A 23,058-nucleotide genomic window follows, 5' to 3' on the forward strand; every position below is an offset into this window, starting at 1 on the left:
GTAAGTATTGATAGAATATTTTCTTCGAATACTTTGAGAAACCCTGAATGATACATTCACCTTAGAAATAAACTTAATTATAAACTCTTACATACTTAACTTGGTTACTTTATTCAGCATTAAAGTTCTGTTTTAGTTGTTATAATTTTACTGTTTGTATGAAACCATTTGGCTAAATAGCTTCTAAAACAACAGTGATGGGATTCATTTTTATTTTTTACCAATTTCATTACACTAGTAGTGAGGATTTTTAATTCAGTCATTTGCATAAAAATTATTCTCAAAAAGTTTCATATATATGCTATAATTTTATTAGTCATTAATTTGTTAAACACATTCTGTGTAATAATAACAATCTGAGTTTAGTTTCTGATTATTAACATAAATTGTTTTTGTTTATCTTATAGAATAATAATAACCTGGATGCTTGCTGTGCTGTTCTCTCTCAGGAGAGTACAAGGTATCTTTATGGTGAAGGAGACCTGAATTTTTCGGATGATTCAGGAATTTCTGGTCTACGTAATCACATGACTTCTCTCAATTTGGACTTGCAATCACAGAATGTTTACCACCATGGAAGAGAAGGAAGTAGAATGAATGGAAGTCGGACTTTAACACACAGCATTAGTGATGGACAGCTTCAAGGTGGTCAGTCCAACAATGAACTATTTCAGCAGGAGCCACAGACAGCACCAGCTCAAGTTCCTCAAGGCTTTAATGTTTTTGGAATGTCCAGTACATCTGGTGCTTCAAATGCAACACCACATCTTGGATTTCACCTAGGCAGCAAAGGAGCATCTAACCTTTCTCAACAAACTCCCAGATTTAATCCAATTATGGTAACATTAGCCCCAAATATCCAGACTGGTCGTAATACTCCTACATCTTTGCACATACATGGTGTACCTCCACCTGTACTTAACAGTCCACAGGGAAATTCTATCTATATTAGGCCTTATATTACCGCTCCTAGTGGTACAACTCGACAGACACAACAGCATTCTGGCTGGGTATCTCAGTTTAATCCCATGAACCCTCAGCAAGTCTATCAACCTTCACAGCCTGGTCCTTGGACTACTTATCCTGCATCTAATCCTCTGCCACATACCTCAGCCCAACAGCCAAATCAGCAAGGCCACCAGACCTCTCATGTCTACATGCCCATCAGTTCACCTACTACTCCACAACCACCAACAGTTCATTCATCTGGTAGCTCACAGCCTTCTGCCCATAGCCAATATAACATTCAGAATATTTCGACAGGACCTCGAAAAAACCAGATTGAAATCAAACTTGAACCCCCCCAAAGAAACAATTCTTCAAAATTACGTTCTTCTGGACCTCGAACCGCCAACAGTTCCTCTTCAGTCAATAGCCATACCTTAAGTAGAAATCAGCCCACTGTTTACATAGCTGCCAGTCCTCCAAGTACTGATGAGATGATCTCCCGGAGTCAGCCTAAGGTCTATATTTCAGCTAATGCCACCACAGGAGATGAGCAGGGCCTACGGAATCAGCCCACACTCTTCATATCCACAAACTCTGGGGCCTCTGCTGCCTCCAGGAATATGTCCGGACAAGTGAGCATGGGCCCTGCTTTCATCCATCATCACCCTCCCAAAAGTCGAGCTATAGGCAGTAACTCTGCAACTTCTCCTCGAGTGGTAGTCACCCAGCCCAACACAAAATACACCTTCAAAATTACAGTTTCTCCCAATAAGCCCCCTGCAGTTTCACCAGGGGTTGTGTCCCCGACCTTTGAACTTACAAATCTTCTCAATCATCCTGATCATTATGTAGAAACAGAGACTATCCAGCACCTCACTGACCCGTCCTTAGCACATGTGGATAGAATAAGTGAAGCCCGGAAACTGAGTATGGGATCTGATGATGCTGCCTATACACAAGGTAATACTTACTGTAAAGGAGGGGCAATTTTCCGTGCTGGGCTTTATAGTTGTACACTTCATTTCATAGTAGAATGGGTATTACCTTCAAATGTTACCTCAAATGCTAACATTTGAAAACATTTGTACAAATTTTAACACGCTTTTTTTTAGTCGGTTGTAGGGCTTGAACTCTGGGCCTTGACACTGTTCCTTGGCTCTTCGGCTGAAGGCGAGCACTCAACCTTGAGCCACAGCACCACTTTGGTTTTCTGAGTGGTTTATTGAAGATAAAGAGTCTCACAGCCCGGCTGGCTGGCTTTGAATCACGAAATCACGATCCTCAGATCTGAGCCTCCAGAGTAGCTAGAATTACAGGCCTGAGCCACCATGCCCAGCATGAAATTTTAACTCTTTTATTATCATAAAACAACAATGTTGGTAGTTATCAGTTTCTCAGATAAATCAACTCTGGTTTAGTATCTATAGACACATGCTTTCCAGTTACCTGTTGTCCCCATTCCTCATGACCCAGCTTCTCCAGCCCCAGTGGATTGAATCCAGGCCCTTGTGCTTATTAGACATGCATTCTACCACTTGATCATGTCCCTGGGCTTTTGGGGATAGAAGTTGTTGTTTGTGTTTGGTTTGCTTTTTGTTCTGGAGGCAGGATCAGCTAGGCCTGGACTGGCCTAGAACTCTTGATCCTCCTGCCTCTGCCTTCCTGCAGGCAGCTGAGATTATAGGAATGTGCCCAACTTTCAGTTCTTCCTGTATGTGCAGTAATGCTGACTTTAAAATTTCTGCAAAGCTGGGTGCTGATGGCTCATGCCTGTAATCTCAGGAGGCTGAGACCTGAGAGTTGGAGCTCAAAGACATCTGGGCAGGAAAGTCCATGAGACTCCTATCTCCAATTAACTACCAAAAAAAAGCCAAAAATAGAGTGTGATTTGAATGCTAGAACACTAGCCTTGAGCAAAAAGGCTTAGGGACAGCGGGCAGGCCATGAGTTAAGTCCAATGACCAGCACCAGCACCAAAAAAAGCCTACATTATTTTATTACAAAAACCAGGGTGGACTCAGCAAACTAACATGACTGAAAATTATTTCTGCTGTTTTATTTCTCCTGAAATCCATCTGTAGTATGACTTAGCTGACACACTGCATTGTTTTAAAAGTCTCACATAATCACAAATCCTAGAAGTCTCACAAAATCATAAATTACTTAATGATACTTTAAAGCCTTTCCCCCGGTTATATTTATGTTCTGATCATCAGATTGATATTAATCAAAGCTGTGACTTTATTAAACCAGTAGCCTTAGCTTTGAATTAAAATAAAAATATAAGTAAAAAAATGAGTTAAAAAATGTCCTTCAGCATTTCTCATTCCTTGTCATTTTTCATTAGGGCCTCTTTCTAAATCTTAGCTCTTCTATGTGAGACCTAATAAAATGCCAGTTTTCCAAAACTTATGAGCTAAATATTCTTTTCAAAAGGAAATGTAAATTAAATTAGTTCAGACTTTTGTACTTTTGTTTAAGGATCTGCTGATTAGAAATGCCTTTTGTAGAACTTAGTTCATTATAGGCATTAAAATCACTTTATTAAATAATAGTTAAAATCAATTTACATTAAAATACTTAGGGATTTTTTCGCCCCAAGTGACTCCCTCCTTCCTGTCAGTTCTTCTTAATCCTAACAGTAACTTTTTTTTTTTTTTTTTTGGGGGGGGGGGGTCGGTCATGGGGCCTGTACTCTGGGTCTGGGCGCTGTCCCTCAGCTCTTCAGCTCAAGGCTAGCGCTCTACCACTTGAGCCACAACGCCACTTCCGGCTTTTTTCTTTTTGCTTACATGGTGCTGAGGAATCGATCCCAGGGCCTCAGGCATGCAAGGCAAGCGCTCTACCACTGAGCCACCTTCCCAGCCCTTAACAGTAACTTTTTAATTTGAGGTAAATCTCAGAGTTAGAAAAGATTTTTAAAAGTCATACAGAATTCTGCTTCTATATTTAACATATCATACAACTCAAGTGTACAAATCAGTGATTTTTAGTGTATTTATTGATATTGGTCATCATCACAACCAGTAGTAGAACACTTTCTGTTACCTCAAAAAGAAACCCAAAGATCAGGTACAGTGACCATGCCTGTAATCTAGCCAGCTACTTAGAAGGCTGAGATTGGAAGGATCACAGTTTGAAGCCAGCCTAGTCACAAAAGTTCATGACATTCAAGCTTAAGTAATAAAAAATCAAGAATAATGGTGTGAATAGTGATGATATGATGATTATCTTTCATCCCAGCTCTGCAGGAAGATAGTGGTCCAGTCAGGCCCAAGCAACATGTGAGACCCTATTTTTAAAAAAATACACCCAAAATGAGAAAGGGTCTGCAGGTATTGGCACAAGTGGCATCTGCACAGCAAGTGTAAGAGCCAGAGTTCAAACCTCTGTACTGCCAAAAACAAAAAACAAAAACAGACTTTGGGGGGTGGTGAGGAAGATGGGATAATAGAGAGTAATTAGGAGGTAAATGTGGTCAGAATATATTAGATACATGGATATGTGTGTGGAAATTCAATGAAACCTATTATTTATCCAGTTAATATACACTGATGGAAAAAAAAAAAACTCAGATCCTGTTAATAAGCTCTTACCTCCCCCATACCATGACCACCACCATCGGTGCTAGGCATCCATTAATCTACTTCCTGTTTCTATAAACTTATGTCATTTTGGTCACTTCATATAAACAGTCATGTACTGTCTGATCTATTATCACTGTCTTGTAGCAGTTTTAGTACTTTATTTTTATAGCCAAGTAACACCACTATATAGATAATGCTGCATTTTTAAAATTTATGAGTTTTTGGTGAGCATTTTGTTTTTTCTGACTTTTGACTAGTATCAAAGATGTTGCTATAAACATTTGTGTACAAGCTTTTGTGTAGATTTTCATTAATTTCTTTTCAGTGTATACCTAAGAGGGGAATTACTGGGACATGAGGTAATCATCCTATATTCCTATATTGAGAAACTGCCTGAGCTTTTTTCAAAATAACTGTCATTCCTGACAGCAACATACAAATCCTCACCAATATTTGCTATTATCTGACTTGCTTATTGTCTTACTTTTGCCTTTAAATTATTTCTTTGTGGTTTTTCGTCTTAATTGGAATATCAATTTTTTTAATTATTGAATTATATGAGTTCTATATGTGCTCTCAAAGTAATTCTGTTACTTAAATTTGTAATTCTTCCTTCCTGTTCTATGTTATATTTTTACTTTCTTGATGAAGACCTGTAGTAAGCCCAAAAGTTACTGGTTTTGCTGAAGTCTCATTTGTGTGCTTTTGTTCATCATGCTTTTGATGTTTATCTAAGAATCAGTTGACAGATCTATGATCATTAAGATATAAGAGTCATAGTTTTAGTCTTTGTATTTTGGGGGTTTTTTGTATAGGTTTTGTGTGTGTGTGAAAATACCGTACAGAGGGGTTACAATTACATGGGCAAGATAATAAGTACATTTCTTATCAAGCATTGTTGCCTCCTCCTTTGTTTCCCCTTCCCATCCCTTCCCATCTCCCCCCCTCCCTCGCCCCCCTTTTTTGTATAGTTTAAGTTAATTTCTGTATAATAGTATAAGTTACAAATTCAACTTTATTCAACTACCCAGATGCACCAACACTATTTGTTAAAAACTTTTTCCCGTGTTGGCACCTTTGAAGAAAACTATTGACTATAATCAAATGAGTTTATTTCTAGACGCATTCTTTGTCATTGATTTATATGTTCCTTATGCCAGTATTTACACTCTTAATTTGTTTGTGTGTGTGTACATACAGGCCCATACGCACACTGATCCTGGGGCTTGAACTCAGGGCCTGAGCATGAGCACTGTCTCTTGAGTTTTTATGCTCAAGGCTAGCACTCTAGCACTGTACTACTTAAGCCACAGCTCCCCTTCCAGGTTTTGGTTATTAAAGATAAAATCTCACTGATTTTCCTGCCAGAGCTGGCTTTGAACCTCAGATAACAGCCTTCTGAGTAGTTAGGATTATAAGAATGAGGTACCCATGCTCAGCTTTACACTCTTTCATAAAAGATTTGGCAAAATGGGGAGAAGCAGACCCCAGACACACAGAAGGGGAAAGCAAAGAAGCTGAAAATGACAACCCTGTCCAGGTATATTTTTACCTTCTTGGTGTAGAGGGCAGTGATTCTGGCCTGAACCGATACATAGACACAGGATCATATCATATAGCAGCCTTTAATCATTTTGCTAAGTTTCCAAACATGGTAGAGACAAGGGATTTAAGGTGGATTACATTGTCTTAATTACCATTGGTGTACAATAAGTTTTTTAATTGAGATGTGCATTCTCCTACTTTGTTCTATTTCAAGATGACTTTGGGTATTTGGGATCTTGCTCTCATTCTTTATAAGTGGTAGAAACAGTTTTTATCAATTTCTACACAGTTAACCAGTTCTTACAAAGATTGCTATAAAATACTTTCTTCCTTATTTGATTAATAAAAACTACAAATAGAATCTAACCATGTATTATGAAAAGGTCTCTTCACAGAGATAACCAATGATTATTCATAGTTTTTCTACTAAAAATTCAAGTTATATTTGTGTGTGTGAGTGTGTTTCCTCTTCAAGTGAATTCCATTTTAGCGAGTTTAGGTCTGTTGTTTTAAACATGGCTGCCAAGATATCTAAGCATACCTAGCTGCCATATCTAACCAGTCCTTTCTTGATGGTAGTTGCTAATCAGCTTTGACACCAATACAATGAAAGTCCTCCCATATCATATTTCTGCCCATATCCAAGAATGTTGGCAAAAGAGACTTGGGATGTAGGCTTGGTTACCATGCTGCAGTAACAGCCAGATCATACTAGTGACTTCATTCTTGCTTATGCTTATACAGCAGTATAGATTCTCTAGTGTTGTCTCTACCCAGGGACTTGGAAGTACAGCACTCTACCTCAATGTATTACACTTTGAGTAAAACAAGTCATTTAATCACACCAAATTCAAAGGAAGTGAAAGGCACAGTGCTACCACATTCCTAGGGGAAGGCAGCCAGAAATATTTGATGAAAGACATTGATGACTGCCACAATAAATGATGCCAGTTTCAATTTGAATTTCTCTCTAAAACTATTCTACTAGCTTATACTCCTATACTTACTAATGAAGAACATTTGGAAGACTGTTCTTTCTCTACCCCTCCTATCAAAAAAGTATCTTTATCTGCTAGGTCAATATTATTTTTTTAATTTATATCTTTTCATGAATGAAGGTGAGCATCTTTCCATGCATCCCTTTTTTGAAGCCTATTTCATTGGCATATTTTAAATTTCATTGGCATATTTTAAATTTTAATATTAAGCTTCATAGTGACATTTCCATGCATGCATATAAAATACTTTGGTCATATTAAACCCCTCTTACTTTTTTTGACCCTCACTCCTCCTCCCCAATTGTATTTAACTAATTTGTGAACTTTTCTGTTTTTATAGACTTTATTGTTTCTAATTTTAATGATTTTTAACAAGACTTGTAAGTTTTGTCTTATTTTTTTCAATTTCCCCTTCTAAAACTTCAAAAAGAGAATCAAAATGTGTACTGTGTTGTGTCTTCTGTTATGAGACTCCCTGAAATGACATTGAGCTAGTCTCATAGCGTCCTGTCACAAACATCAACGTAACTACAATATTTTCTTTTAAACTAAAAACATTCCTAATCTCTGAAATGATTTTTGGAGAAGATCTGTGTCTTTACAAGATTTCATAAAGTTTTAATTATGTACAAGTGAATTCCAACAAGAGACCCTGCCAGTGCTGTAAAATGATTAACACTCATCTCCTGTTAAGTATAAATAATTTAAATGTCTTACAAATAATTACAGAGATTAAGCATCATCCCTCATTGTGCTGTTGGTGCATCTATTCCCAAGTTACAGGCCTAGTTATAGCACTATTGCAAGCCAGGATTTCAATTTGCCTTTAAAATAGCAAAATAATAAAAACAGGGTGCTTTGTTTTAAAGAATTGCCACCATTGAATCTTTTGTGATTCAATCACCAAATAGGAAATTTTGACTCTTTCTTGGAAACTGACATTGTACTTTCTTAGTATAATGACAGGAATGATTTAAGCATGCATATATTTTTATATATACATACATATATATATATATATATATATATATATATATATATATATATAAGGAAAAATATGTCCCCATTATGTTTTCAGTTGCATTTTTTTTCTTTGAAATAAGTCCATAATCTTTATATCCATCAAGACAAAGTCTGGGATACACTTTACAGAATCATAGATATGTTTTAAGCTCATCTTGTCCTCATGTTTAAGGTTGCTGATACTATAGAGTGCCTAAAATTATTAAACTAACACCATATGGAACTTCTTGTTTTTTTTTTCTGGTTTCAAATAAAATTGACATTTTTCTGCATTGTTCATCAGAAGCTGCCAAATATTGGGTGAAGACTTAGCTTTCTATATAACACATCAGATTCACCTGGATAGGTGTACTTAAATTTACATATACTGAACTTTAATTCACAAACAGTTATCTTAACAGCCACAAGAGGGAGGTAGTTACATGACTAAACTACTTTTATCCATTAATTTCATTTTGTCTGAAAAAGGATTCAAAAGATTCTAATTTTTTTTAACCTGTAATTCCTCCTTTTTTATGTGTTTAGGAAAACAGACTTGTTTGGGAAACTAAAGAAGTAAAACAATTTTAAGTTAAATATGCCACTTTTATTACCTTAGTACAATTAGCATATAAAAAGGTCATATGTATTCAGTGCAAGTACCATAAAAGTCTTACTGGTCTTACTATATTTCACAATGTATTAACTATTGCTACGTGAAAAAAATTAAAGTTTAACATTTAAAGAGACTTTTTAATAATATCAGTTATTTATTTTACCATTGTTTCTATCAATGTTTTCTTCTATTAAATTAAAATCCTAATTAAAATTAGGATTCATTAAAAGTGAAATTATTTTTATTATTTCATATCCAAGAGATGTTTAATGTCTACACTTTCCAAGGTAATAACATGTCAGCCCTTGAAATAATTTGCTTGTTTCTATCCCTTGTACTTCCCTGTGTTTGTTTAATGCCTTTTAAACTAGTAGTACAAAAATAGCTTCATTTCCATTACTATCTGATTAAGCTTGAATTCCAAAATGGTGAACATTCACTGTATTTTATCAATACATATATTTTATGTGTACATTTATATAGTGTAATTTTTGTTTATATCTAATTACGTTGGATATATACATAAACCACATATTACTGTATATAGATATATACAGAGTTTGAGTGTAGCTTTTTATTTATTTATTTTTTTTTGGTCCAGTTGTGGGGCCTGAACTCTGTGCCTGAGCACTGTCCCTCAGCTCTTCAGCTCAAGGCTAGCGCTCTACCACTTAAGCCACAGCGCCACTTCCGGCTTTTTTCTTTTTGCTTATGTGGTGCTGAGGAATCGAACCCAGGGCCTCAGGCATGCAAGGCAAGCGCTCTACCACTGAGCCAACTTCCCAGCCCCAGAGTGTAGCTTTTTAAAATATGTTTATTTTGTTTAAATTGGTTTTTTTGCTAACTGCTATGATAAATTAGGCTTTTACTGATAGCAGTAAGCCACCAGCAGCTCTTCCTTTCTCTTTATTTCTTTCCAATTTGTATCTATTTATTTTTACTTATATAATACATATTCATAGTAGCTAACTTTTACACTTTGTTCATGATTCCTTAGTATATTCCAGTGTTACAAGAAAATTATTTAAGGTCTGGGTAGAGTGCTTGCCTAGCATGCATAAAGGCCTGGGTTCTATTCCTCAGTACCACATCCACAGAAAAAGCTGGAAGTGGTGCTGTGGCTCAAGTGGTAGAGCGCTAGCCTTGAGCAAAGAAAGAAGCTCAGGGACAGTGCCTAGACCCTGAGTTTAAGTCCCAGGACTAACAAAAAAAAAAAAATCCTTTAAGTACTTATGAACAACAGAAATGTGCTCCTGTCACTTCTAGAGGTCGGGGAAGCTCAAAATGTAGGTGTTAGCAGATTCAGTATTTGGTAAGGGCCAATGACTCCTAGATGGTGACTTGTGTGTGGTGTGGGAAGAGAAGAGCAAACACCATCAAGTCTCTTTGAGAAGGACACTAATCCCATGTATAAGAGCAGCACTAGAGGTCTCATCTCATACCGCTTCCGCGGGGATATGCTTCAACAGATGGAGCAGCACAAACAGCAGTTTATAGATTATGCTTGGTCTATGGGTTGATTATAACACTGACAGTTAATAGAAGTCACAAAAAATAACATACTGTTTAAAGTTCATGACAGAGCCAAGTTGTTTATTTGTATGATAGTTCTTTGATACTGGTTTCTCTCTCTTTTGGAATTTTAGAAGGGTTTTTTTTCATTTTGTCTTTATCAGATTCTTATCTCTCTAAGGTACCATTTATTCCTTTTTCCAAGAGACATTGCTGCCCCCTCACAATATCAACTGATTTTTTGCTAAGTTTACTACCTAACCCTCACCTAGGGATTTTTTATTGTTTTTTTATAAATAGGAGTCACCATTTCTTGACTCTTCCTTCTTCATTTATCCCTTCATTATGTTAGAATATCTCCTGAAATATACATAAATCCTTAAATGTCTGAAAGTACCCTCATATTTTTACCTTTGTGTAGAATTCTTCAATGAAATTCATTTTTCCACAGAACATGTCACTGAGAAAATCCTATATCATTGTATTTGTGCCTTTGTAGATGATCTTGTTTTCCTGGAAATAATAAAATTTTACAATGACGTGACTAGTAGTAGACCTTTTTTCCTTCTTTAAAAAAAGAAAAAGGGGCTGGGAAGTTGGCTCAGTGGTAGAGTGCTTGCCTTGCATACATGAGACCCTGGGTTCGATTCCTCAGCACCACATAAGCAGGAAAAAAGCCAGAAGTAGTGCTATGGCTCAAGTGATAGGGCACTAGCCTTGAGCTGAATAGCTGAGGGACAGTGCCCAGGCCCAGAGTTCAGGTCCCACAACTGGCAAAAAAAACTTTTTGGTAGTACTGTGATTTGAACTCAGAATTTTGTGACTGTAGGCAGAAGCTCTTAGGACTTTTTTTAGTCTTTTTGTTCCCTACTCCATATTCTACCTTCAGCCCTAGAAAAGTTCTTCTGATCTCTAACAGTTTTTACAGTTTCATTTTTTTAGACTTTGTCACCAGTTATTCAACATCCTACACCAACTTTCCAGCTTCCTTGTTTAGAGGGTGGGAGCAGCTCTGGAATTTGAATTCAGGGTTTCACAGTGGCTTTGCAGGCTCTATTCCACTGAGCCATGCCTTCAGTCCCCTGGACCATATGTCTTTAGTATATTCTACCGTCTTGTCTTTCCATTTTCTGTTTTAGGAGACTACCTTGGTCTTTGTTATAACCTGTATATAGGAAATGTTTATTTCAGCAGTGATGTTTCTAATTTCTGAGAACTGGTTCGCAGATTCTTTTTAATAGCAGAATGTTTTATCACTTAATTACATTAATTAGAAGTGCTGGTTTGTCTCCCTGGTTGCCTTCATTTTTTAAGGTTCAGTTTTGCTCTTTGTTTATCCACTTCTTTCATGTGCGGTGATCTTTGGCTGATGGTTTCAGTACAAGAGTAAAGTGTTAGAAAGGCCATATGAAAGCCCGTGTTATGAAAGTGAGACTTACACCTTTGCATTAGGAAGGGAAATGGAAGTGGGGGTTTAAAATAAACATGAAGCTACGGATAGCTTGCCCTTCACAATGGGGAATGATTACTCCATACCCAGTCATTCAGACACTTTTTTCTGCCCCATTGTCACTTCTCCCACTACTTGTTTCCTTCATTCTCCTAGAGGGCTATAGGGCAAGCTAATTGCCTGTTCATAATGCCTTGCTGTAGTCTTCTCTATTCTCCTTTATTAGTCTCTGTCATTTCATCTGCTTTTACTAAGTTCTAAAACTTGTTGAAATATGTTGTCCATTAATTGACTTCTTGATCTTTATTGTTTGATTGTACAAACTTATTTTGGTTTTACAAACTTATTCCTACCTCCTAGGCATTTACCCAAATGAACACAAACAAGGCCACACTAAAGCTACCAGCACAACTATGTTCATTGCAGCATTATTTACCATAGCTAAGATATGGAACCAACCCACATGCCCCTCAATAGATGAATGGACCAAGAAAATGTGGTATATATACACAATGTAATTCTATGCTTCCATCAGAATGACATCACCCCGTTCATAAGGAAATGAAAAGACTTGGGAAAAAACATATTAAATGAAGTACACCAGATGGTTTCCTTCATTTGTAATAATTAGTATATGTCTAGGATAGTCCTAGCAGAGGATCATAATAGCTCTATAGCTATGTATATGTGACCATATAAAAATGATGCTAATTGAAATGAACTCCAATATATGGAAACAAAGGGTTTTGTTGTTGTTTTTAATGTACTGTGTGAAGTTATTTCTTTTTTCTTGTATTTTCCCCCTTTGGTTTATCCTCTGTTGCCACTTCTTTATTTTGATACACTGTGTCTTGTATATACATTAAATGTGGGGAGTGGAAGGAGAATAACAAAATGGTGAGACAAAGGACAAAGAGTGAACCAATGCAACAGTGATACAGGCACTATGAACTGTACAACTTGGGAGGGGGGGGTGGGAGGAGGAAAAGTGGGAGAAAAACCAGGGAAGGAGTAACAATGTTTCACAAGAAATACACTCACTGCTTTACATATGTAACTAACACCTTTGAACAGCACCTTGATAATAAAAGTAAAAAACGAAAGAAAAGGTATAAGCTGAAAATATTATCTTGACCATGAAGGAGACTTAATCTAAACCCTAAAAGAAACGTTTAAATGTGAATGATATTTGCTTAAATAATTAAAACAACTTTTAAGTTCGAGTTTTTGAAATTATACGTGTTTAAACAACTAACAATGTTGTGTTTTAATGTAGCTTTGGGATTATTGGTCAGTTCTGGTTTGTCACAAGTATAGTCCTTTTGTTTTTTGTTTTACCAAGTCAGCTTAGAGGTTCATTCCTAAGGTGGTGGATCCTCACGTTTCCTTATATGTATACAGCTCTGTTGCTACACCAGAAAGCCAGAATGGAGCGTCTTCAAAGAGAACTTGAGATTCAGAAGAAAAAGCTGGATAAACTAAAATCCGAGGTCAATGAAATGGAAAATAATCTAACCCGAAGGCGATTGAAAAGGTCAAATTCCATATCCCAGATCCCTTCAGTAAGTGTTAAAGTCTTATATACTCTCATACTGTCTGCCATCATAAAAAAAAAACTTGATCTAGTTTTCTGCAAATGCTCATGATTCGTATTTGGTTTTCTGTCCTTACCTGTTCCTCCACTCTGTTTTTTTTAACTAAATGATGTGAAAATTGAATGCAAATCTTTCTTACATGGAATTATTTTACAGCTTGAAGAAATGCAGCAGTTGAGAAGTTGTAATAGACAACTCCAGATTGACATTGACTGCTTAACCAAAGAAATTGATCTTTTTCAAGCCCGAGGTAAAGTTCAGTGCATACTCAGCTGAAAGTCATTGAATCGATCCGCCAACTCTTCTGTGGCTAAAAACAGACTTGCCACTCACTCACAAACTTACTGTCACAGACTAGTTAACTTTAGAGCCAGATAGGGCTCAGCAGCTGGATTTTTATCTCCTCTATTCTCCACCAAAACAAAGATATGCATTTGATTCAGGAGCAACTAGACGTATTTTATATACTGTAAATCCCCACGGGAAGCCACTGATTAGTATGTCTAGCTGTGACCTATAGGTGAAGCCTGAAACAGTGATGTTCATTAATACAGATGTATCCAAATAATTGTTTGCCCCTTTTTTCTTCTACTTTTCAATAATTTCAATAACTTATACACCTCCCACCAGAGAACAAAATAAAAGTTCATTCTTAGGATTGTGATAGGTTTTTATTACTTGAGCTGTTAGAAACAAGGAGTGATTCCTTATTATAGTAAAAAAAAAAATAATTCAGCTCTGTAGAAAACCAAAATGAGATTTTACTGCTGAAACCTAGTTCTGAATTTGAGGCCATAACACAAATGTACAAAACAGAAAAGATAGGCAAAGGAAGGAAGCTAACCTAAAGGAATCCTCAGTCATACTTTTGAGTGTGACCCCGTATCCATTATACTAAAAGGTGACTAATTTCACTTAAATTTCTTTTAAAATGTGGTACGCCGTTTATCTTGAAACATTTTTAGAAAAAATGCCAGAGTTTAAACTTTGGAGAGAAAAAGAAAATGAGTGGTTGAACTTGTTCCTTTAGTGTGACATCCAAACCATTCTATCCATTAGCTGAAGGTTGTTATAGTAATGTGGGGCAAGGCTTTTCTGTTGTTTAAGTCTGTTTGATAATTAAATTTTTTTTAATCATCACATTTAAGGTTATTTAATTTCTTACGTAAAGCAAGATCTGCTTCTAATTCTTCATAATAAGCTTTAATTTGGCTTCTTCCTCAATTTGGCACTTGCCTCTGTTTATGAGTACTATAGTGTACTTATATTTTTTAAATGTTTGTGAAATCTTACATATAATTTGAGATTACTGGTGAAAATAATTGAAAAGCATTTCTTCTGTTTATATTGTTGTGTTTTTAGAAAGAAATGCTTGCTTTAAAAATCAAATATTTCTGAGCTATAAACATTGATATATTTACTTTTTATATATTTCAGGACCACACTTTAACCCCAGCGCTATTCATAACTTTTATGACAATATTGGATTTGTAGGTCCTGTGCCACCAAAACCCAAAGGTTAGTGTCCATTAAATGTGAAAGCTGTTACATTTAGAAACAAGATTTTAGGGTGTTTTTATTTTTGCCAACCTTTCACTCTAGAAGTAGCTGGCATTCTTGGGTGGATTCATAGGAAGATGTTTGTTTATTTTCACTTCCATGCTGGGGATTGGGGCGGATTCAAAGCTGCAGTGTATTTAGCTTTTTTTTTTTTGAGTAATATTTGTGATTTTAGTTAGGATCACTGCAAACTCCCAAAATAGCAAGTCTTGGTTTAAAAAGAAAAAAAAATCAGGTGAAAAAAATTTGTATTTAAATAAAGAAGATTCCTTAAGAATATTCCATTATTTTTATGTGAAACTTTTAAGCAAATAACATACCTTGAATTCTTTACAATGAGTTTTTTCCAAAAGTATTACCTACTATTTACATCTCTGATACTCTGATAGGCATACCAAATTGCATGATGAAATATGTCTTTTATGTTTGAGCCAGGCATTAAAATATTTATAGAAATGGTATCAAGTGCATAAGTCCAATAGACATACACACCAGTGGTTAAAAAATAATCGAAATAAGTCACTCTAAAAAAAATTATCAAGTAGCAAAAAGGAAGACAGCAAGAGAAGAACTCTAGAAGGACAAAAATTTCCAAAATAGGGGCTAGTAAGGTGGCTCAGTGGTAGAGCGCTTGCCTTGCATGCCTAAGGCCCTAGGTTCGATTCCTCAGCACCACATAAGCAAAAAGAATAAAAGCCAGAAGTGGCGCTGTGGCTCAAGTGGTAGAGCGCTAGCCTTGAGCTGAAGAGCTGAGGGACAGTGCTCAGGCCCCATGACTGGACCCAAAAAAAAAAAGGCAATAGTTAATCTCCCCTTATCAGTAATTGCCTTAAATGAATGAACTCACCAACCAAAAGACAGAGTAAATTAAGTGAATATTACAAAAGAGAATTTAATAAGAGGCTATCTATAGGAAATTCATTTTAGATTTAAAGACATGAGATGAAAATGAAGGAAATGAAAAGGATTTTTTTCAAATAATAACCAAAAGAAATTGTGAATGGTTATAGTTAAACAAGCAACATCCATTTTTTAAGTCTTAGGTTGACTCTTAACACCATGTCCTTTCATATGTATGATAAAAGATCAGCTCAGGTCTTCCTCCTGCCACCTGGCCTTTACACAGGCAGCTTTCACACTCAGCAGCTTCATTAACATTGTTTGTTTCCATTCTCTTCATCCCAGCTACTTCCTCTAGAACACATGCTTTGACAAAAACTCTGAAATTATGGTACACGATTTATTCGTTAAATTATTGCTCATCTAGCAGGGCACCAGTTGCTCATTGATATAATCCTAGCCACAGGTAGGAAAGACTCTGCATTCAAGATCTAATACTGGAACTAAAATTAAAATAATAAACAAGGGAGCATGTGTTGGTTTATAGCTGTGATCCCTGTTACTCAGGAGAATTGCAAGTTTCAGGCCAACCTATATAGGGAGGGAGAAGTTTTAAAAAACAACTGGTAGGAAAATACAAACATGTATCTACCAAACAGCAAATAGTACACACAGGGCACACGGAACATTCTAGGTTAGATCACGTGTTCACAAATCAAATCCGAACAGATTTAAGAAGACCAACATCATTTCTTTTTTACCACAGTGGAATAAAATTAGAAAATTCCTGGAAACTAAACAACATCCACTGGGCAAATGAAAAGCATATCTGTATCTGGAGAAAAAAAAATCACATACTAACATGTAAGGTACAACAAAAACAACAGAAAAAGATGTAAAATGTTTACTGTAAAGACAACCATCCCAGATAAACAACTTTATACTTCAAAGAACTAGACTAACAAATGTGGCCCAAAATTAGTAGAAGAAAAGAAATAATAAATATTAGAATATTAAAGTCAGGTAGGTAGATAATTTTAAAACATTAGAAAAATCAGTGATAATTAAGAGTTTATTGAGAAGATAAAATTAATGAACCCTTAGCTTTCTCAGATTAAGGGGGAGAAAGAAAATTCGAATAACAACAGAACTAAAAAACAGGATATGACGACAAATACCTCAAAAATAAAAGGACTATTAGGAAAAATTATATACCAACACACTAGATAACCTAGTAAAAATAGGCAGAAACATAAAACCTGTCCAAACTGAATCAAAAAGAAATGGTAAGCCTGAAACACTAGCATATCAAAATCTCCCCCCAAAAAGTAAAACTCATGGCCAGATGGCCTCAAGAGTGAATCCTACAAAACATTCGAAGAAAAATTAATGCCAGTACTTTCCCCAAAAATAGAACTCATTCTGTTAGGCCAGCATCACCCTGGGACCAGAACCTGAAGACTGCAAGTAAATACTCTCACCAGTATACCTGATGAACACAGGCACATAAATCCCAGATGAATTACTAGCAGACCAAATGCATAAGCACACTGAAAGGGGCATGCACCATGACCAAGTGTGATGTGTCCTTAGGATATAAAAATGGCGTAATATATAATAAGTATGATACAACAATAGAAGAAAAGTGAAAGGAGAAACAATGATCATCTGAATAGATGCATAAAAAGCAAAAGATCAAGTTCAGTATTTACTTATGAGTAAACTAAGCAAAATGGGTGTAGAAGGAACTTAATGTCAACATATAATAAAGTTCTTTATGAGAAACACAGTTAACATCGTAATCAGTGAGAGAAAGTAGAAAGCTTTCCCTCTGAAGACCTGGTACAAGGCAAGAATCTTGTACACTTCATTCAGAACATTTTGATAGGCAAAAGAAGTAAAAGATGAGGACAGACATCCAACTCAGAAAAGAGGAAAAAAGATTATCCCTATTTGCCAAAGGCATGATCACACCTTAGTCTTTCTTCTCTGCAGTTCAGCCACAGCTTATCCATTTGAAAGCATTAAATGGAAAATTCCAGAAATGCATAATTCTTAAGTTTTAAATAACTATATACTTTCAATTTGTAGCATTACATATTATTATCTAGTTTATTAACAGGTATTATTAACTTTACTGTGTACCTAGAAATCCTCAAAGATTTGATCAGTACAATTAAAACTAATAAATGAATCTAGTGAAGTTTCAAGATCCAGAATCAGAATCAAGAAATCAATTATGTTTCTATATACAATAAACTGTGAGATGGAAGTCATGGTGACCAAGCAAACAGTCCTATTTACTACCAACAAAAAAGAATAAATACATTTAGGGGAAAAAACTTAAAGAGGTAGAAGACTGACATAGAAAAAAAATAATAAAACACTAATGAAGGAAGTTAATAGACCTAAGTTTATGAAGACATCCCCAGACTTATCAAAATCCCAATGACAGTCTTTATAGCAATAAAATAATCCTAAATTTCATATGAAACTACCAAAAGAATCTTTCGTAAGTATAAGGCTAGAGTGTGTTCACACTGCCTTATTTCAAAAACAGAATACAAACCTACCATAATCAAAACAATACAGTACAGGCATAAAAAGAGACAAAACAGATAACAGAATATAGAGTGTAGAAACACATACATAAATCTGTTTGTATGGCCAACCTATTGATGAAGGAGCCAAAAACAATAGAGAAATGACAGTCTCTTTCATAAATGATATTAGGAAAATTAAATGTGCCCATTCAGGTGAATGAAGTTGGACTCTTCTTGAATCATGTGCAAAAATTACCTCAAGTGGATTAAAGACTTAAACATAAAATGTGAAAATGTAAAACTACTAGAAGAAAACAGGGAGAGGCTTTGTAGACTTTGGCGTGGACAATGATTAGCTTAATGTGACAACAAAAATAGAAAAATAGAGTTGTATCAGATTTAAAGGCTACAGAAGAGCCAGGCACTGGTGGCTCCTGCCTATAATCCTAGCAACTCAGGAAGCTGAGATCTGAGCTTCACAGTTTGAAGCCAGCTTGGGTAAGAAAGTCTGTGCGACTTACCTCCAGTTAACCACCAGAAAACCAAAAGTGGTTCTGTGGCTCAAAGTAGGAGAAAACTTGCCTTAAACAAAAAGAAGCTCCAGAGCAATGCCCCTTCCCTGAGTTCAAGCCCTATCACCACCACTAACAAAAAAAAGCTACAGAATCAAGAAAATTTTCAAGAGTTAAAAGGCTACTTAGTGTTCTTTTAAAATCAGACTTTATGTCCTACCATATTAAATCTGATTTAAAGAATGAAACAAAAGCTGGGCCCTGGTGGCTCATGCCTGTAATCCTATCTACTCAGGAGGCTGAGATCTGAGGGTCACAGTTCAAAGCCAGCCATGGCAGGAAAGTCCGTGAGACTCTTATCTCCAATTAACCAACAGAAAACTGGAAGTGGTACTGTGGCTCAAGTGGTAAATTGCTAGCCTTGAGCTGAAGAACTGAGGGACAGTGCCCAAGCCCAGAATTCAAGCCTCACAACCGACTCAAAAAAAAAAAAGAATGAAACAAACTATTAAGGTGAAATTTTTACACTGATTTACCTCTCGGGCAGTCATTGATACATGAGTAAATAAGGCTTTAGCTATTGTTTTATTTAGAGACAGTGTTGTCATTTTCAGCAGAAAATAAAAACATTTAATGAAACACTCACTACTTGAGTGGGAATGAAACTTCAGTCCTAAGTGACATGACAGCACTATTTGCTGTTGGTTTGCTGTTGTATTATAGACTGGAGAACATGCTTTCTCCTTCAAGGAGCCGGGGCCGGGGGGTGGAGGGTAGGGAGGTCTCCCATGTCCATGTTGTACTTCCCCAGAGCGGAGGCCATGGTCTAGTCTACCTGAAGCTGCTGGTGTCCTGGTTCCATTTCAGCTAGTTGCTTCCTTCAGTTAACAAGCTGCTTTGTGCCTTGCAGTACAAATGTATAGAATTGCCAGTCAAGTATCTGAGTGGGGATTTTTACTTCTCAATTTTTTTCCCTTCCAGATCAAAGGTCCGCCATCAAAACACCAAAGACTCAAGACACAGAAGATGACGAGGGTGCTCAGTGGAACTGCACTGCCTGTACTTTCTTGAACCATCCAGCCCTAATTCGCTGTGAACAGTGCGAGATGCCACGGCATTTCTGAGCCAGAAGGCCCTGTGTCTTCTCCACAGCCACGTCTCAAATTCAAGAACCTAAGTTTCACTGCTACATAGGATTTTGTCAAATTGAAGGTGTGACAAGATGGTGTTGTGCTAATATTAAATGTCAGCCCACAGAGCTAATAATACCTCAGTAGAATGTCACGGGCGGTTGAGAGCCATCCCGTGGAAGGGGATCTGCTGAAAGACGGGGTTGCCTGCTGCCTGCCATGTCCCACGGTGGATGGTTCTCGCTCTGTTACGCCTCCGTGTTCCCACTGCTTTCTCCCCTCATGTCACTACTGATTTTTGACAGGAGGAAGGAAAGAATGATAGCTTCTTTGCTGTTTTTAAAGCTTTCAGTGAAACACTACACACAAGAGGAGGAACAAGGTTTAACTATTTAAAGACTGTTTGCTGCCGCATAGTGCCAGGGACGGGGAAGAACTTCATCTTCACACATCTGTGGTACTCTGGCCCTGTCTTCGTCTTCCCTGAAAACGTCTCTGTGAAGCCAGCATCTCGGGTCTCAGATGAGAAGGAAAGCAGCTTACGTTGTCTGTACAAACATGCAGTGAGATACCCCAAGCTTTCCCTCCTGTACAGATTTCTCGTCTGCTTTAAGTGATTTCTTCTTTATTATTTTCTTATACGTCTATATGTATAGTGTAATAGCCTTTTGTTAACTGATTTTCTTTTTTCTTTTTAGTGGTTAATCACGATCATGTCCCCTTTTAAAAGCCTTACCTGAGAAAAGCAATGCCATGAAATAAAAAGCATTAATGAATGAAACGATGCACAAAATAACTTTCCTCTACTTATTGTGTACTTTGCCCTCATGGGTGCCATGTTGTGTGATGCCAGACAGATGCATTGCAGAAAACAGGACGATGGTCTTAGGAGATGACACCACACCCTGTGTACTGACTCTGTCAGGGTGACAAAACAGTGTTTAGTCTTCCACAGGGAAGCTTAAAGCAAGGAGTTTTTAACCCACAGACAGAGCGCTTCACCTGCTTGGTGTCCACGGAACTGTCACCGAGGTTGTTACCGGGAAAGCACAGTTTCAAAATGAGCGACCGACAGCCCCTCCCCCCCCCCCTTTTTTAGAAAGATGTTTAAGTGATTTGCTGTTGGGACAATCCATTTCTAAACTGACTTGGTGGCAGTATCATATGTATTTACACAAACAAGACTAGTCATATTTAGGACAACTGAAGAAAAGCTGGAAAAAGAAAAAAAAAACTTGAACACTGAAGCAACCTCAAGCATCTCTTTATTTTGATGATCTATTTTTGTAAGAAAAATAAATATTTAGATAATCAGGAGTGTATATAAACTAAATGAAATCAAGAAAAATCTTAGCAGTATACATTTTTAAAGAATTATGAAATTACATACCAGTGCTTAGAATGGAGCTAAAGGAAGTGTTAAAATACAGCAAAAGAAAGGAGGTAACATACTGTCACCACTGTAAGACGTCTGCAGATGCTGCGTTCTCGCACTCAGCATGATCGCAGGTGACCTCTGCAGAGCAGAACGGAATACAACAATTCTAGTTGTAGACAATAGACCCAAAGCCCTGACATTTGATGCATTTGTTTTAAAAGTAGGCCTTGTTTTTTTCAGCTTCATCTGCGGTTCTATGTGAAGATTGATAAATCAGTTTTTACTTGTTTTATTAATAAAACGTAATTTGGATATCTGAGTTGATGGTTTTTGTGATTTAGCTGGGTAAACTATCTTTGTAACAGATAAGTTATTTATAAAAATTAAAAAACTTATATTCTAATGTGGATCTTGTGGCTTGTTTTTAAAAATTTTCTGAGACAAGTAAAACTTGTACCTAGCAGAGCATTGAGCCTTGTCACCTGAACCCGTGGGGGCAGGGGCGGGGGTGGGGAGGAGGGCTCGTCTTGGGAGATGAAGCGCCATGTACTTTCCCATGGTATTGTGCCAGAAGAGGATGGAGTCCATAGCCTTGGTGGAGAGATCGTAGTAGGCTCAGAAATTGGTGTTTGAAATTGAGGTTTCTAATTCTCTTACATCTGACTTATGTCCAAGCCTATCTTCTTAGATACATTTATTTGAGTAGCTTATTGTTCTTGGATATAATGTGAGTGGCTGTTTTGTATTGTTTTGTTTCCACTCAAAACTGAAGCTGAGAGGGACATGGGAGAGTATTTTCCCAAAGAATATTGAGCAAGAAAACAGAAACTTGCAAAGTGTCATAACTCGGCTCTCTTTCCCATGAAAAATGGAGAGGCAAGCCTCAGACTAAAAGACTAATCGCAGGAGCAGGAAGCGCTCGCATATTGTAAATTGGATTCATGTAACTACCACTGCCTGTATAAAGCGTGACGTGAAACGGGCCTAAATTTTATCACATGACTTGGCTTGACGTCTTAATTACTACCTTTTTGGTTTTTAATAAAATTTTCACATGCCCTTTTGCTGAAGTGCCAGATCCGCACAGCCAAGTTCGCTGGCTAGTGAGAAGCAGTATATGCAGTTCATGCCAGGGGACAGCAGGTGAGACATCCCAGAACGCAGATCACTAGATAGCAGGTGGCGATCGCCTGCAGCCAGCCACATTTTTAAAGACCTGCCTCTTGTACTCTTACCCACACCATTTTTCTTTCTCCATTCAGTCATGAATGGTAGTTGATTGTACTGGCTTCATATCTCAAGAAACAGCTCCCTGCCTAAAACAAGTCTGAGCACATCTGCACTACAGTTTCTCTAGAATAGACACATCTGGTGCAACTCCCAAAGTTGTATGAGGCTTCTCTTTGTAGTGCTCATGCATTCACAAATGAATGGACTTTATATATTTCTGAAATGACACTATTTTCTTGTATTTTCTAAAGGCATGATACTGGTGATTAAGAAAAAAAAGTTATTCCCAACAGTAACCCTTACCATCCACTTTCTATTCCTTAGAGCTCAGCTGCTTCCCACCCATTTTATAAATTAGGACAGAACTTTTGGCTACCCTTTTGGGAAAGAGGCTACTGCTTATTTTCTGGCACTTGAACCTCATTTGCTTTGGATTTTTCTACCGTAGTCTTCACCAAAAATCTTCTGCCTCTTTTCAGAGGAATTTTGTGGGCCCTACCAACCCTCAAGCTGCGGGACCCTGTCACCAACCCTTAGAGCCTCGCTACCCTGTCACGGTCTTTGCTTTAGTTATGTGAGGAGTTTTAGTGTTTTATTTCATGGCTATTTATG

At 37.0% G+C, this 23,058-nt stretch overlaps 1 protein-coding gene across 1 annotated transcript in view; it reads left to right on the plus strand.

Annotated features, from left to right (window-relative positions):
- Positions 1 to 21,619, plus strand: part of Tab2 (TGF-beta activated kinase 1 (MAP3K7) binding protein 2) — a 43,457-nt gene extending 21,838 nt beyond the window's left edge. The window contains exons 3-7 of the mRNA XM_042673634.1: positions 408 to 1,908; positions 13,060 to 13,220; positions 13,410 to 13,503; positions 14,691 to 14,771; positions 19,690 to 21,619. Of these exons, the coding sequence (XP_042529568.1) occupies positions 408 to 1,908; positions 13,060 to 13,220; positions 13,410 to 13,503; positions 14,691 to 14,771; positions 19,690 to 19,832 (1,980 nt within the window). The 3' untranslated portion in view covers positions 19,833 to 21,619. The remainder of the gene's footprint in view (positions 1 to 407; positions 1,909 to 13,059; positions 13,221 to 13,409; positions 13,504 to 14,690; positions 14,772 to 19,689) is intronic.
- Positions 21,620 to 23,058: the final 1,439 nt, after the last annotated feature.

This window comes from Dipodomys spectabilis, unplaced genomic scaffold (assembly GCF_019054845.1).
Source record: "Dipodomys spectabilis isolate Male_0828 unplaced genomic scaffold, ASM1905484v1 ptg000001l, whole genome shotgun sequence".
Lineage (NCBI taxonomy): Eukaryota > Metazoa > Chordata > Mammalia > Rodentia > Heteromyidae > Dipodomys > Dipodomys spectabilis.